Genomic DNA, 16,192 nt, shown 5'->3' with positions numbered 1-16,192 from the left:
TTTTTCATCGGCCAAGACACGCAAAAGAGGTCATTGATTTGTCTTGGGTGGGGGGCCCTCTCTGTGTGTGATCAGCAGAAACCCCGACTAGACGACGACGACGACGACTACACGACCACCAAAATCGCTCTAAATGCCGTCTGGTCGCGGTCGCGTCTTTAGGCGGAATCAGACAATTGGTTTCTGTCTGATCTGGCGACGCCGTAATAACTTCGAATCGGGGCTACGTGGCTTTCATTAAATCAGCTATAACTCTGACATTGGGCTGGCCTAAAGTCACATGAGGTTAAAGCCACACAAATACTAGAATAATAATTAAGTCCCCCAGAAGATTAGCTAATGTTTCCCCGGAACTGCAATCACAATTTAAACGCGTACTTTCCCCAATAAAGCCTGACTGGAAATGAAATATAATAGGTTTCAATATGATTATTCTCTTTACTGTCCGACTAAAGTGTGAAAAATATCAGTTTTAATACTGAGAAAATTGTTGCATAAATTAGAAAAAACTTAAACGGTTGCAGAAAGATGGAAAAATTGAATTAGCTAGTGGAACTGGCAGGCATATATTATATTTTAATGAATTGTTTGATTAATGAACCCACTTATTCTCATTAGAACCCGCAGCAGGTAGGGTTTATTCACACTTGTACCATTGAAAAGATGGAGATTTGATCTATAAGAGTTCGGTTCTCTTTGAGTTCTCTCTCTCTGAAAATTAAGGTCTTGTTTTATGAGAAGATCAAGATCTCCATTCATTATCGGATAAGTAGAAAATGTTTGCTTAGTTTTATTTTCTCGGTTCCGTTCCCCTGCGGTTCGAGTGCAGCGTCCGCATATCCTGTTCTGCGGATCAATCTCATTCCATCCCATTCCCAAGCGATCCGATCCGATCCGATCTGTCGCCAGCGTGTGTAACACACATGTGCGAGGAGAGCGCGTGAAAATGACGACTAAGGAGAGTCCCAGAGTATGGTTCTGCCTCTGGTGCTGTCCGTCTGCGGGGATGTGCGATGTGGGATGGTAGATGGTGGATGGGGGATGAGGATGAGCGTTCGTCGTTCTGCACCGAGGAGATGCGGATATGCTGAATGCTGAGTAGGCGGCAGCTGCTGCTGTTTGTCAAAACATTGGCATGGAATTTTGCTGTGAGGCGAGGCAAGTGAAATGAAATGTATCTGCCAGATACATATGCACATCTCTTTCGATGTCTGCTGGTGGGGCATATGTAAATGCAGTTTCCTGTCAGGCAAAAGAAACTCCATTAGCGGACAATAACAACAGCAGCATCCATGAATTCCGCTTAATTTCGTTGACGATTAATCAAAATCAAATAAATGCAAGTAACTTCGGATGGGTACTCCTCCATCTACTACTGCTGCTCCTCCCTCCTCCTCCTCCTCCTCCTCCTCCCTTTTCCTGAGCTCCGACCTGCTCCTGCTGGCTCTTCTGTTGATGGATTTCATGATAAATGAAGTGAAATTTGAGTGAATTTATCTTGAAGATCCGTTGTTAAGGCTGTTCTTGGGTTGTTTTCTTTGTGTGGCATCTCCACAAACAAATGCGTTAAACGCTTCAAGCGATTATCTCTCAGACCTTAACTTTTGGATGATTTACATATATACATATGTACATATTCACGAGTATGTGTACAGTCGGTGGGTTCTTTCCAGTTAATGGAAACTTTGGTGCATTGCTAGCTTTGGTGAATGTAAATAGATGAGTACATCAGGGATTAAAACCTTCATTATCTTGTGTCTGTGTTAGATCTCCGTAGTGGTTCTATTTTTATGACCACCACTGTTTGCATGCCCCGTTATTTTTACGAGTTTGCTTTCGGCTTTTGATTTATGCAGAGGATTAACATTGATGCTATCGCTGCTCTGCTGCTCTGCTGCACTCTGCCTAGCTTTACGACTCTCGACACTGTCTCTCTCAAGGTCACTGGCCATAATCTCCACACAACAGAGCTCTCCCATTAACAGTGAGCTGTTAAAATCGAACAGTGTTTACGGCCGCTAATGGAGCGAGACACGTTCTCGTATTTGCTTTGATGTCCGAAATTCTATAACTTTTATTGTACTCCTCCTCTCCCCACCCATCAGCTATTGTTGCTGGCGGATAAGTAAATGTGTCGCACCGACAGACAGCACGGCGGCATGTTTATTAGACTACAAACCCAACAGCAACAAACACAACAACAACAACATGTGTACAGTGGCAGACAACTGTTAGCCGCACAATGGGAAAAACGAGAATCGCGTTTCGCAAATCGCACATCGCTAGCCAATGACAACGCACAATGGCACGTATTGCTCATTTGGGCGTATGTGCATGTCATATAAAGAACCAGTCGGCAAAATCTAGTCATTCGACTATGGGATACCTGAAAATCAAATCTAATCTCACGATGAAATACAAATTCATAGAAAATTGCTGGGATTTTTCATTACCTTCGATGGAATATACAATATATCCCATTTCAAAGGTTTGTCAAGATGCATACAGGTAGATTAAAGCTCCAACTCCAACTCTATTAAGTAAGACCTCGGTATCCAGGTATTCTAAAAGAATTTCAGAAAATGGAAAATGTAAAGCTTCTAGGGAAAAGCACCTTTCCTGTATACCCATATACCCTAGGTAAAAATTCAATACCTGGTACAAAAGTATATATATATCGATAAAAGATTTGCATATGTTTATATACATTTGCATATTTTTGGTTTATTATACGTACATTTGTAGTTGTTGTATTTTCCTCACATTTGGCCAGCACACGTCATGCTGTCGCCGGGACAGCCTTAAAAGGCAGCGTTCGGCACAACGACATTTGATTCATCATCAAGTGACCAAAAAGAGCACAAAAAAAAATCAGAAGACTAATTGCCAGCGAACAGTGAAACAGTCGGGTAGTCGAGCAGTCTGGGCCTAGAGTCGGCCAGCAACATGTTGCCACGATATCCGTGTACTATATGCATATGCATATAATAGAACGGGCAACATGTTGATAGTGGATCGGTTGGATTGGGCTGTGGCTGTGGCTATGGATGTGACTGGGCTTTTGTGTATGCCGGGCGGGTTGTGCCCATAAATTGAATTGACATTTTGACGCGACTTGCATGGGTTGTTGTTGTTGTTGTTGTTGTTGGCCGGACAGGGCCCACCCACATTGGCATAAATCTGGTATGCAAATTGGCAACATGGGCGACAATGTCTCTTTCGTTGGTCAATGATTCATCATCTGCCTGGACATCCGTTGCAGTTTGGGTTTCCTGTTCGAAGAAACAGGAAAAGAGAGGTGCCCAAAACTTGATAACTGATCGATCCTTGGGAAAGATCTGCACAAAATCCTCCACTTCTAGACAATTGCTGCGTCTCTCCGGGGTCTGGCAACAAATTGCAGATGCCAACAGAGCAGACAGCTTGACTTTATTTTTGTGTCGCCAAGCTATAGCCAGAATACGTATATACAGAGACCAGACAATGTCTGAATATATATGTATGTATCTGTCCAAGTTTATTTTCAGCCAAATAGCATTTGGTATTTCGTCTGGCAGTCGCATAAATTTCAAATTAGAAACAAAGAGAAAGAAACAGCCACAGGCAACAGGCAAGAGCCAACACAGTCTACGACTACGACTAATTAGCTGTTCTGTTGTTTTTATTTTAATTTTGACCCAGGCCAATATCGCCATTCCCCATCTGTCCATCCGTCCATCCGTCCATCTGTCCATCGGCTACTGTGGATGCCTCCCGCAGTCGGCGGCGGAATCATCTCGTCAAATCTTGATTTTACTGACTTTTGGCTAACGCCTTCTCCTGATTAGCATTCGATTCCAATTTCAATTTGAATTTCGATTTCAATTCAGTGATCAGTGATCTGTGATCTCCGATCATCATCGCCCCAATATCAATATCAATATCAATGTCGTTGCTCCCTGCTGCTGCCCTGTTGCTGGTTTGCTCATTTCTCGATTTCTTGATAAAAAAAAAAATCGCCATAAAAATTGTATCAGCTGCTGCCGGTGCCAGTGCTGCCGTTGAATTATGCAAATCGAGTATTCGCAATCCATAAACAAGCCAATGCCCAAGATGGGGTATTTTTTTGTTTTTTGTTTTTTTACTTCATTGGAATTGCAATGTCCGCCCATAAATGTCCGCTGGCCGATTAGATTTTTATGTTGAGCGCTGATTTTATTTGTGGTTTTAATTTTCCCCATACATTGATTACTTTCAATTGCTAATTTATGTCTGATTTTTAACCTTTTTCTCTCCTCTCTGTTTCTCTTGTTTCAGGTAAGTTTGATCTCAAGATCAAAGCGAAGCGTGCACAAAAGAGAAGCTTAAAGATTAGAAGAGGGCCCCCAATGATTGGTAAAGTATTTGGGTTAAAAAATACAATAGACACAAGATGCTGAAGAGCATTAAATGAAACTTAAGATTAATGGGTTTTCAAAGTTTATAGAATTTTCATAATTTGTTTAAAATGTATTTTGTACAATTAGTTTTCAATGGCAGCTCGTATTTGATTAGATTATCACCCAGACCACATTTTGAGATTTGTTTTTCCCATCTCTACAAATCGCCAGCGATTTGCGCGCGTTTTTAAACGCCTCTCTCATGGGTGGTCCAGCACCAGCAGTCGCCAGTCGGACGCTGCACTTGCCAGCTGCTGCAATATTTCATATTTGAGAGTGCACTTGTGTACGTGTGTGTATATTTTTTGTAATTTTTTTTAATATTTTTGCGCTTGCAATTAAAAATCATTAAGCCAAATCAGCGCGGTCTGCCCGCCGGGCTCTCTAATTAAAGCTGATTGTGTTGATTTGCAAAGGGGAAAAGCTGAAAAAAACCCACAAAAAAAATGTAGGAAAATTATGCGAAAACGTACATGTGTGTATATGTATGTGTATGAATGCTGCAATTGTTTTTAATTGCCGGAAAGAAGAGGCAAGGGGCGAGAGAGTCCATAAGCCAAAATTGTGTCGAGACATAAATCTGGCCATCTGCTCATTTGTAGAGAAAAACTTCTCCTAATCTTTTGCCTGGCCCGACCTGGGACCTGGGCTTTTGGAGGTTTGTTTTATTTCATTCATGATTTTCAAAGCACAAAAGTCCAAATAGAATTGGAAACACACGAAACAACAAAAAATGTAGAAATATAAATAGGCAGCACAGGCATTAATTATAGCCATTTATAAGGAAAAATCGTTTTAAAAGTTGTCATGCCCGAAAGCGTGTAGAGTGGTGTGTGGAGTGCCAGAGCCCCAGAGCCCCAGCCACAGCCACAGCCTCAACAAAGGCTTGGCAACCGCAAATACAGCATACAGCATACAGCATCGAGAAACCGAACCGAGAAACCCGTTTACCTTCGCCATCGGTTCTGTTTTTTATTAGGAAAACAAACGATTTCGTTTGGACTTTAACTTTTGGTTAGAGTCTTTCCGATCACCCCCTACCTCTACCTCTATCTCTGCTCTCAACCAATGATTAATCTGGTAGATTTGTATCCCCAAAAATTCACTCGGCATGGCCATGTCTGGATTTTGGGGAATTGCGATTCCCACAAGGATTTATAGAACATACAATTTATGACACCTCCTAGGCGGGGGCCCTGATTTCCACGGAAAGTGACCCTCCAAGAGGATTTTAATTTACATAAATTTCTGGGAATATCAGAGGTGGCTTTTAAGCTATGCTATCCATAAGTTTTAGGCAAATTCCTCATGACAGTGTGAATTCTTTTGGGAATATAATTACTAAGCTAAATTTATTTATTATTTCTCAAGGCAGTGCGAATTCCATTTGGGCTTTAATTTCTAAGCTGAATATACGAGTATTCTATTGGTGTCTTTATTTGGTAACTAATTGAATTAGATAGTGGACTGGATTCAGTTCTATAAATGGTTCTGCTCCATTTTCTTAATGAATATAGCTGATAACTGGCCTAATTTTTGCTTTAACAGAAGCACTGACATTCTGATTTATTGGGAGGTTAATTTATTGGTGTTCTCTGAGTTCCAAAAATGCTGACATACTTCTGAATATATTTCAGAGGCTTTTAGAGATGGGAAGTACAGGAATCCTGATGGATTTCATGCATCAGATTTTCGGAATTAGAGCGTAAAAATAGTACGCTCGATTGTCTTAATATATGATGGATTGCTGTTGGGCTTATACGCATGAAAAATCCCTAATCATCGGCACTATGTGCCTATATATTTTAATTCATAAAAAGGGTGATTTTTTAAACCCATTAACCTTGTTCATTTACCGATTTTACAATTGACTCTGCTTATTCAATTAATAACCAGATCTAATTGATAGCTGCCATTATTTGATCATTTGTTCGCCACTGAATGGACAGGCGACCCATCACCTTTTGTTAATCCGTATAAATTTCAAATTGTTCATTGATTGCAATCAGTAATTATTGGATTTTTTCCGCTCTGCCACGATAATTGCCTCTTTTTATAGAACAAACTGTTTAGGATTTCAAACGATTAAAAATCAGAATTAAATCCATAATTTATTTACGGTTTAAATTCAAATTTTTTTAGAATTATTAAATGCCTTTTGAGCCCCACACTTCTCAATTATTTAGTGTCTGTTTTCTAAGCTTTGATTATAATTTCTCCGGCCAACAATGGAGCGGCTAATTAGAGTCATAAAATTTCCTAAACTACATATAAATTTTTATAAATATGTATGTACTCGTAGGTCTGTACATATGTATCTTATAACGTATGTTGTATATGGGGGCTAATCTATAAGTCATTGTTCATTGGAGGGGGCGTGTATGCGAAATGCAAAATGGGTAGAAAACAATTAATTGCTATTGATTTACGGGGCGTATGCTTGATTTATTTAGCAATCGTTTGACCAAAAATGCCACGCGGTCATTCATTTTCTTTTTTTTTTCTCTGTCTCTTTTTCACTGTTTTTTATATCCCGCACATATAAATGTATTTTATTTATTGCCCGCGCATGTGGGCTCCAAAGCCCTGGGGGTAAATAGATGATGACTTCATTGCCAATGTTGCAACATCATCATCCATCCAGCAATGGTACAATACGACCAGTAGCAGCATTAACAAATGTATAAAGTAATGGTCATGCTCCTGCCCGAAGGAAGGCAGTTCCTCTAGAAGGCTTTTGTCATTCAACGTTTAAGCGTGACTGGAAATATTGTCAATCAGTTGGGACTCAAGGGGCTCTTAGTTTTGTACCATAAATGAAAGAGCAAGGGCTTTCCGTAGGGGTAGTTTCTTCAATATTTTTGCAACTTTTCATCGTACAGAATTTTACATTTTCATTAGTTTGCAATCCAGGAAAGGGGGTGCTAGCAGGGGGAACAAAAAAATATGTATATTACTTCTAATATTTTTTCTAATGAATAATACCATCTCGAGAAATAATTCATTTCAGCAAATCAACATAATTGTCTTTCTTCACTTAATAATACCTTGTTAGAGCCGGTTTTAATAATGAATTTTGAATTGAGGCAAAATCTTAAATGTTATTAATGTGTTTGCTTCTGTTGTTATATATTTTGTTTTAAAGACCATTAGATTGATACATTAGTAAGAGATTCCTGTAAACTAAAGTAAATAATGTAAACAATTTGTGTAGTTTTGGCTCGCACAATCCTAAACGCATAACTAAAGCATATACAAGTACCAAATAAGTGCCAGATGACCAGTTGATTGTTTTATAATGGGTTCTGTTAGTGATTCTGTTAAGGGTTCTGTTAGGGATTCTGTTGAGGGTTCTGTGAGACCTTATGTTAGTTAATGCCACTGCTGTTGCTTTGATAGCCGCTGTATTTTTATGAGAAACTACTTTCTTGACACTTTCCTGTGTTTCCTGTCACTTCGCTGACTGTCTGCTAATGTGACTGCTACTCCTACTCGAACTCTTGTTGCTGTTGCCAGCTCTTGTTATTTCTGTTACGAGTATACAATCTTCAGTCAATCCCCGGATAATTTATGCAGCACTCTATGCTTTGCATTTCAAGCAGTTTCCTCTCGGATCACATGCCACCAAAACAGGTATAGAAATCAATGTATAGACTGTATATGAATGTACATACAAACATATATAATACATAAGATCGGTTCGGATTGGAGAGTGGAACGTTACTTTTGAACCCGGATGTGTGAGTGTGTGTGTGTGTATGTGTGTGTCTCTAATGCGAATCAATTTGAGGCTAATGTAGATTGCTTTCGATTTATGCAGATTATGCAAAGGGCGTTCCAAATTGAACCATTCATTCTGGTCTTGTCTGAGAGACGCTCTGTCCGGGGCTGTAGGTGTAGGTTTTTTTGTCTGAGACTCGAATGGTTTCCAGTAGGGTGCCATCCACAGCATCCGGCTCGGCCCACGCACCATCGCAGGCCAGACAGACATTTTGTTCAGCATTTTGTTAAGCCAACTCTCTCTCTCTGTGTCTCCCTTTTGGTGTTACCAAAATTAGTCCCTCCATGGCCCACGCGTCGTGTTCTTTTTATCGCCTAGAAGTCGCACTCGCCTGCCTCGCTGTTTGGGCGTTTGCGATTTAATTAAAAATATGCGACACTTAATTAAAACGCATGCGACGAGAGACACTTGCAAATATTTAGAGAGACTGCAGCGCATTTTATTAAGAATTTTGACAGCATTTTGATTAAGAGCCAGGCCGCAGCCTCAGCCTCAGCCTCGGTCTCAGTCCCAGGCCGCAGTCGCAGCCTCAGCCTCAGGCACTTGGTGGCAGGTTGACGACGCTGAGATGCTGATGCTGAGGCTGGAAGCTGAAGCCTGAATAACCGACGCCCACGATAACAATTTTACTTTTATTTATTTTTTTTGTATTTTTTTTGTGCTTCTGCGGTGAACCGCTCAACGAGTTATGGGAAATAACTGGTTAGCTGATTTATCTATAAGCCAGCGTGGAAGACAAAACAAGTAAGAACGGTAAGGCTGTTGTTTAGACTATGGGATACCCTGTAAGCAGATTTATATTGAGTGGAAAATGCTCTAAACAGCTAAGAACTTGTACGAAAAACAATCAAAATGATATTCAAAGAGAAATGCTACTCCCGTTTGCAAGCCAGGAATCAGGCTTGTTATTGCTTCCCCAAGATTTTAACTCTTCTCGAATTCCACATAATTACCACATACCCTTGCCCACTACGTTTACAGGGTATCCGAAAAATTCAGCCATTCATGCCTCTTACAGCTGGCTAACAGCAAAAACATGTTTGTATTGGCTGTGACACGTTTTGAAAGTCAATTAAACGCTTGTAAAATGCATTTATGCAAATCGGAACGCATTTGGAATGTTAGTAGCGAAACAATGGCTGTTAAACCAATAACAGTCACTGCTCAACAGTGATGCAGTGATGCAACAGTGCGTTAACAGTGAGAGGAGAGGGACTGATTTGTATGGAAACACAATTCCTGTAAAGCCACTAAAGCAACAGTGCATTAACAGAAGGGTTCACAGCTCTGATCTGCACCGAATGTTAAGGGAGAAGCAGTGCCTGCTGTTGAGCGGCTAACAGTGCTGTGCTGCAACAGTGCCTTTACAGATGCCGGATGTCGCTGATCTGCTTGCTGTGGCCATCCCTTTGCCATCATACAATCGCCGAAGGAGCCCGCTTTAACAAAGAAATGTTTATTAAACTTGAAGATTGGACTGTCGTAAGGAATGTCGTCTTATCTAACCCATTCTGGCTGCCCTAAACACAGCGGGCGAACAACAAAGAAAACAGAAGTGGAAGTGCGCAAATGGCTTGATAAAATTTGGCAACCGCACAAACAATTGCTTCAGACACACATCTAAATTGGCCCCAAAAGAATTATAGCCAAGGCAAAACAAACAAACATTAGATGAATAGATGGATAAAAAGCCAACGTCAGCAAGTCACAAGTGCCGTGGACCCACACAAATAAATCTGCCAATAAAAATAAATCCATCTGGCAGATAGGATACACAGTACTGACAATAGCAAAAGTACTTCTAGCAGGGCCGAAAGCCTGTAAAAAAGTCAAATGCCACCACAGGCACTTCATTAGAGGACAGACAGAAATTATGCAAAACAAGAGAGGAAAAAACGACGCCCACTTTTTTGGATTTTACAAAATTTGTTGTGGTTTTTTGTTTTTTAAATAATAAATGCCAACACGAGTACGGATACGGGTACACGCCTCGGTCCGGCCTACGTTAAACAATAAAATTGAACATTATTATATAAAAACGTATCGCACAAAAACAAGCCATGAAAATGAAAACAGACGCCCACAGCGCCTCACGGGCTCTGAAAGGAAAATGATCAGCGGAAAACGTGCAGAAAGGCGGAGAAATAGGAAGTGGAAATAGCTGAATATTCTATACTCTTTCCAGGGGGGGAGGTAGTCTCAAGAATAGAGAGTTTTCTAAGTAATACTTGCAAAGTTTTCCCCTCCTTGATCTTTGCGGTGAAAGCCTCGAAACGTATTTTGTTTTTGCATTCGCGGGATCGCCTAAGTCTCGGAGCAATGGCAGAAAAGAAAGCCTATAATCTTCAGCTTTACAAAAATGTACATTGGTCTTGTAGGCAACACTTCAGCCATGATCTTACCAAACTCCGAGATCTGTTCCGATTGATGGAGAATGAAGATTAAGAGTGCTCCCCAAGTCGACTTGTTTCCGACTCACATTTTCCTCTGTGGGCTGGGTGGGTTCGTGTCTCGGCTGATCAGTCGCTCCACCGCAGACGTCACAGACTTGGATTCCTATTTGTTGTTGATTTGCCTGCAGTTTCCCCGCTGATTTTGTTTGGATTGAGTGCTGGCCGCTGTTTTGTTTAGATCATTGATGAGCTCACACCACCTGATCGCACTACGAGTACGAGTTGTGGCAGAGATAGAGATTTGTGTACCTATTACGAGTATATATAGCAATCACATGACTCTGGGGATACTTTGCATACATAGATCGCGAGATCTCGAGGTGGAAGTGGCATGCGAAAACATTCCACAGCAAATGAGGAAGAGCAAATGGTAGCTCAAGCTGCAGCGTAGAATAGATACGAGTATTTTTAGCGATGTTTTGCGGCACGATCACGACAGTGAGGCAGCAGGCGATCCACGCCCACATCAACATCTAAAGACCCAGCCCACAGCCCACAGACCCAGAGAAGAGAGCGGATGATGACGATGATGTGGATGTGGATGTGGATGATGAACGGTCGGATTGTGGGGGAAACTACTGCACCCATCTGTAGGGGAGAGAGAGCGAGCGAGCGTTGGCAGCGGAAATCGTTAGCTGAATCATGCCATAAAATATTCGCCATATGCAACAGACGACAGTGCGTTGCAAAACTATAAAACCCAGCCGATTTATAGATCGTTGATCTTGCACATTTCCAGCTGTAGATCGTCAAGGATCCTCCTCAGAAGTGTGCGATTGTCTTCGCTTTACTCTAGATCTGTTTCCCAGAGTAAATACTTTTGCAGCGCACTGTTAATGGCTGTGGCTGCAGCTGCTCTCGCAGTCCAAAGACTAATTAAAATTGCAATCCATATCAAGTAATTACGTAGCGGGTCAATGTCGGACTCTTGGCTGGAGTAGGGGGGAGGCGACTCCAAATGTGGGCCTGCTTCTACGCCAGAAAAGGCAATCAACGCGGTGGTTCGTTCTCTGCGGCTTTGATTGTAAATTGAGCTCTGAAATGAGACAGATTCCTGAGAAAACGTTTTCCCAAGAAGTGTCGAAGAAATCACAAGACTTTTCGTTCGACAAAGATTAGAAACCTAAAGATAGGAAGTTTGAGAAGAGAGAAAAAGAGTTCTGCGGCACCTGTGCTTGAATTAAGATACTTGTGGCACATATTCCGAGACCAGATAAGTTGTTCAAATTGTTCCACTTCTTATCATTGGAGCAAACATCATTGAACTAATTGAGTTAGTGCCAAATAAAGCACATTTGTTATCGAATTGGGTTGCTCTAAGCAATGGAAACACTTATCGAATTGGGTTAGCTGTTGGATTAAATAAGCAATCGATTTGAACTGGCAATCACACTGTAAAGCAATCGAATCCCTGAGATAAAGCTACATCTCTCTGCAGGGAAAGGGAGAATCTCATTGGAAACTGTCACCTGAGATATCACCTCAAGAAATTTAAACTGTTCGAGATAGACGCCGGCAGATTCTGTGAATTGAAACAGGAAACATGGAAACACATTATGTAGTACCCTGTGAATGCCCTGCACTTTATAAGGGGAGAACTCAATAGCAATGAGCAAATGAGACATAATCTAGTAGAAAGCCGTTCGATAAGATCAATAAATGTTCAAGCTGTCCTTTTAAAAACCTAACTTTTATATTTTACAGAGAGAAAAATGATATTATATCGAATTAAATATGTTGTTGATTGCATCGGAAAAGTTTATCTGATGTTCAAACCTTTGGAATTAGTAGTAGAACTATAAGATCGGGATAAAATTATAATCTAGAAGTATAAACCGCTTAATTATTCAAATAAAACGAGTTGAACCCTTGAGACGTATTGAAACAATCAAATGAATTTATTCAGAATAAATATGGACTAGTCAAAAAGGTTGTTGTTTGATAGATAGATTGTTAATTGTTAGTTTTGTTAGCATTCAGAATTAGTTATTGAAATATTCGATTGATTAGATCTCCACAGGCTTCAATTATCGATCAAGATATGTGAGTTCTGATGGACTTCTGTTCTTGAAGCGACTATTTATGTATTGATTATGATTTGAGCGTTTATTTTTTATGATTTTCTGATGATGTTTGCCCTCATGTTTGGGGGCATCTTTCTGCAATTTCCTTTTCGTGTTTGAAAGAGTTTCACATAAAAATTGTTGTTTATTGCAACTCGGCTAACACACACACACACACACACACACATGAACCACACTACTGACATGAGCAACCTGAAGATTGCTTTGTTCTGGGCCTTCAAGCAAGTTTTTGTTTTTCTTTTTTGTGGCCGTTGCGTTTGTCGGTTTTGTTGAGTGGCAAGCGCGTGCACTTGGCGCCAACTTGGAGCCGCCACATTGCCTTGCCCCTGAAGCAACAGCAGCAGCAGCACCGAAGAGGCAACAATTTGATTTCAAAGCGCAACGTCCCCAGCTTCTCCCCAGCACCTCCCCAGCTCCACCTCAGCGGCGACGTTGTCTGGCGGATGCCCTCGTCCGCGGCTCGTTTCATAATTTGGTTTCCTTCTCCTTCTGCTTTTGACTTTATTTTTTGTTGGTCGCTGCTGTGTACAAAAATTCATAATTTGTCTGCACCGCAAGGGGCTACTGTGCTACGTGGCCATCATTCCACTCCTTTTGCTGCTCCTTGTGGCAGCATCCAGAGAGAGCGAGCAACAGGTATGGCAGATGGGAATAATATATGTATGAATGCGACAATGAAAGTTGAAATACAATTGAACATATATCTTTGGGCAGCAGTCACGTTTTCGCCTAGTCAAACGCCTCCCCTCCGACACTAGATACATTTGGCGCGATAAAAACAGCCAGCAAACCGCTCCGCTGCCGCTTCTGCTGTGTCTGTCTCTCTCGGCAGCAGCTGTCGTTTGCTATTAAATTGTAATTAAATTATTATCTCGCAGAGGTACGGCTGCTGCCGATGGGAGGCGTGGTCAGATGCAAACAACATCCGCCAATTTGTTGATTTGTTTCGCTATATGTAGATACAAAAGTATCTAGTGGCTGTGGCAGCCATTCTGCACAGCTGTGAGTGGCTTCGATTGGCATGCCGTCAAAGATCTGCAACAGCCTTGAAGACACGCGACTCGATCTCGGATTCGAGCTCAAATCTCGGGTATCCGTCAAATGCAATTGCCACCAAAAATGAAACTTGAAGAATGTCGTGTGTCTCATTGTTTGTGCCACAAAATGCCACAAACCATTAATCACTCCAAAATGTATCTTTTAACTGGTTTCTAGAGATCATTCTATGGTCGAATGGCCGATCTCGTTTTTTTTGGGAATGTGCGTTTTTGAGTCTATTTGGTATCACGTAACAAACCCCTCCCCCTGCCCAGTGGAGGCATAAACAAATGGAATGATAGGGAACCTGAGAGCTTGTTTTCCAGCCCAGAATATTACGAATAAACAAACATAATCCAATACCAAATGCGAATCAGGTTAGCCAACGCTGCAAATGTATCTGCGACATCCGTTGGGGCTCTTTAAACGATTGCTGCACGAATGAGCGACTGAGCACTTTACGACTTATAAATAGTCAATTGCGTTATAAAAAAACTGTCTAAAAATATGTTAAATACCCGCAGCCAGCAGCCCGCACCCCCACAGACTCTGTCTTTAAGCCATAAAAAATATGGCCCATTCAGGCCGGGGGCGTGGGGGCATTAAATGCGTTTTTATGAATGGAACTGCAACGAGACGGACAAAACAGTGTCTGAATGCAATTAAATATTAAAGATATTGAGCAGGTCGGGGTCCGGGAACCAGCCATGGGAACCACAACCACTCATCCACCCACTCATCCACGCAGTCACCCAAATCGAACCGAAGCGAAAAATATTCACCGAAGAAAAGCTATAACTTGTGTGTACCATTGCCTTCTGTGTCTGCTGCAAATATCTCTATACCCTTTTTGCGAGTGAGAGGGAGAGAGAGAGTATCACAAGGGGCTGTAAGTCATGTGCCTTGGGAGAGTGCTGCTCCTAGTCCAGTGTCGCATGCGGCAAACGGTAATAAAACGCATTTTCCCAATACCCCAACGCACAACGCCCACCCATAACTGTTAAGCTCTGCCCCATGTATCCAAAGAGAGCACTGGAGTCCAGCGGCCACAGAGGCAGCCAAGCAGCTACCGATCGGCAACAGCAGCAGCCACTTGCAACGAGCTTGTAATTAGTTGCAGATTTGCCAGCGACCTGAATCAATTGCCCGAGTTACCGTTACCCTCCTCCCTCCTCCCCCCAGGCCCCACTCTTCATGCTCAAACGCATTTTCATGGTAGAGTGCCTAGCGGTTTGGCAGCGTTTTTAATCGCCAGCCGGACAGTTGGGGGCTTAACAATTGATTGATTCGGGGGGGATTATTACCGAAGTTTTGTAGTTTTGGTAAGGGACAGCCCACGCTTCAAGCTCAAGTGCATTTTAAGTGGCATCCAGCTGTAGCCAGCGTTTTGCTGGCACTTGTAATCTCTGCCTTATAATGGATTGACTCTACGGATCGACGTTACTGTATTCTCCGGGGATAATACTTAGCATCAGACAGCCCACGAGAGCGATTTGCTTAGATAGTTAGTCCAACATTTACGGTCTTAAATTGATCGATACAGCGGACTACCGTTGCAGCTGCATACAAGATTATTGCTACGAGTATTCTCTGAAAATCATTGGGTGGACACTAATCGGCTTTATGATGGTAATTGATTGTGCAGTACCCACACTGGCTGTTGGCATGGATTTCCAGCAGCTCAGATATCGTTTACATATATTGTTATTGAGAGAAGCTCAGCCATTGATTGGTTTTGCTATTATTTACATTCGCCATTCGGGCAGTAATCGGCTTTTGAAACGGATTGATTATGCAGATTGACATGTCAGATAGGTACAGGGTACTGGAATATATCTGATTCTTTGTGTTGGGAAGCATTCAAGGCATCGTTGATAGAATCATTTAAGAGCTTATGCACAGGATCGCAGTCTTGAGTCGAACTGTTATTTTCCCCGGCATGCACACGACATGTATTTGGTTTTTCTCACAGATTCTCTTGTGTACTTTTCGGTTGTGCGTCAAAGAAAAAATCTGGGATGCTCCACCTCTTTTATAGGTTTATGTTGATGAATACATTCATTCCGGGGACTAATAATCACATCACTGCTAGGGTTTAGATCTTCAGATATACTGGAGATTCTTTAGATATTATTTTTGAACGCATACTTATTCCCATACCTGTCCCTTTTGTCCACTTGCAGCCCGCTCCCTGACCTGCTACTGCGATGGCAGTTGTCCGGGCAACGTAAGCAATGGAACCTGCGAGACCCGACCCGGCGGCAGCTGCTTCAGTGCCGTCCAGGAGCTGTACGACGAGACGAGTGGAATGTACGAGGAAGAGCGCACATACGGCTGCATGCCACCCGAAGACAATGGCGGCCTTCTCATGGTAAGTTTTCCGTATATCTGAGGAGAAGAGTTCCTTAATTAATTGCT

At 41.9% G+C, this 16,192-nt stretch overlaps 1 protein-coding gene across 4 annotated transcripts in view; it reads left to right on the top strand.

The window, feature by feature from the left end:
• Positions 1-16,192, top strand: part of tkv (serine/threonine receptor kinase thickveins) — a 67,040-nt gene that overhangs the window by 48,811 nt on the left and 2,037 nt on the right. For 2 of the 4 annotated variants that reach the window (XM_033380089.1, XM_033380090.1), the window contains exons 3-4: positions 4,297-4,374; positions 15,958-16,145. In XM_033380089.1, the coding sequence (XP_033235980.1) occupies positions 4,297-4,374; positions 15,958-16,145 (266 nt within the window). The remainder of the gene's footprint in view (positions 1-4,296; positions 4,375-15,957; positions 16,146-16,192) is intronic. The other 2 variants (XM_015180735.2, XM_001356777.4) reach the window with 1 other exon arrangement.

Source organism: Drosophila pseudoobscura, chromosome 4, assembly GCF_009870125.1.
Source record: "Drosophila pseudoobscura strain MV-25-SWS-2005 chromosome 4, UCI_Dpse_MV25, whole genome shotgun sequence".
Lineage (NCBI taxonomy): Eukaryota > Metazoa > Arthropoda > Insecta > Diptera > Drosophilidae > Drosophila > Drosophila pseudoobscura.
This window is presented reverse-complemented; position numbering and strand designations above follow the sequence as displayed.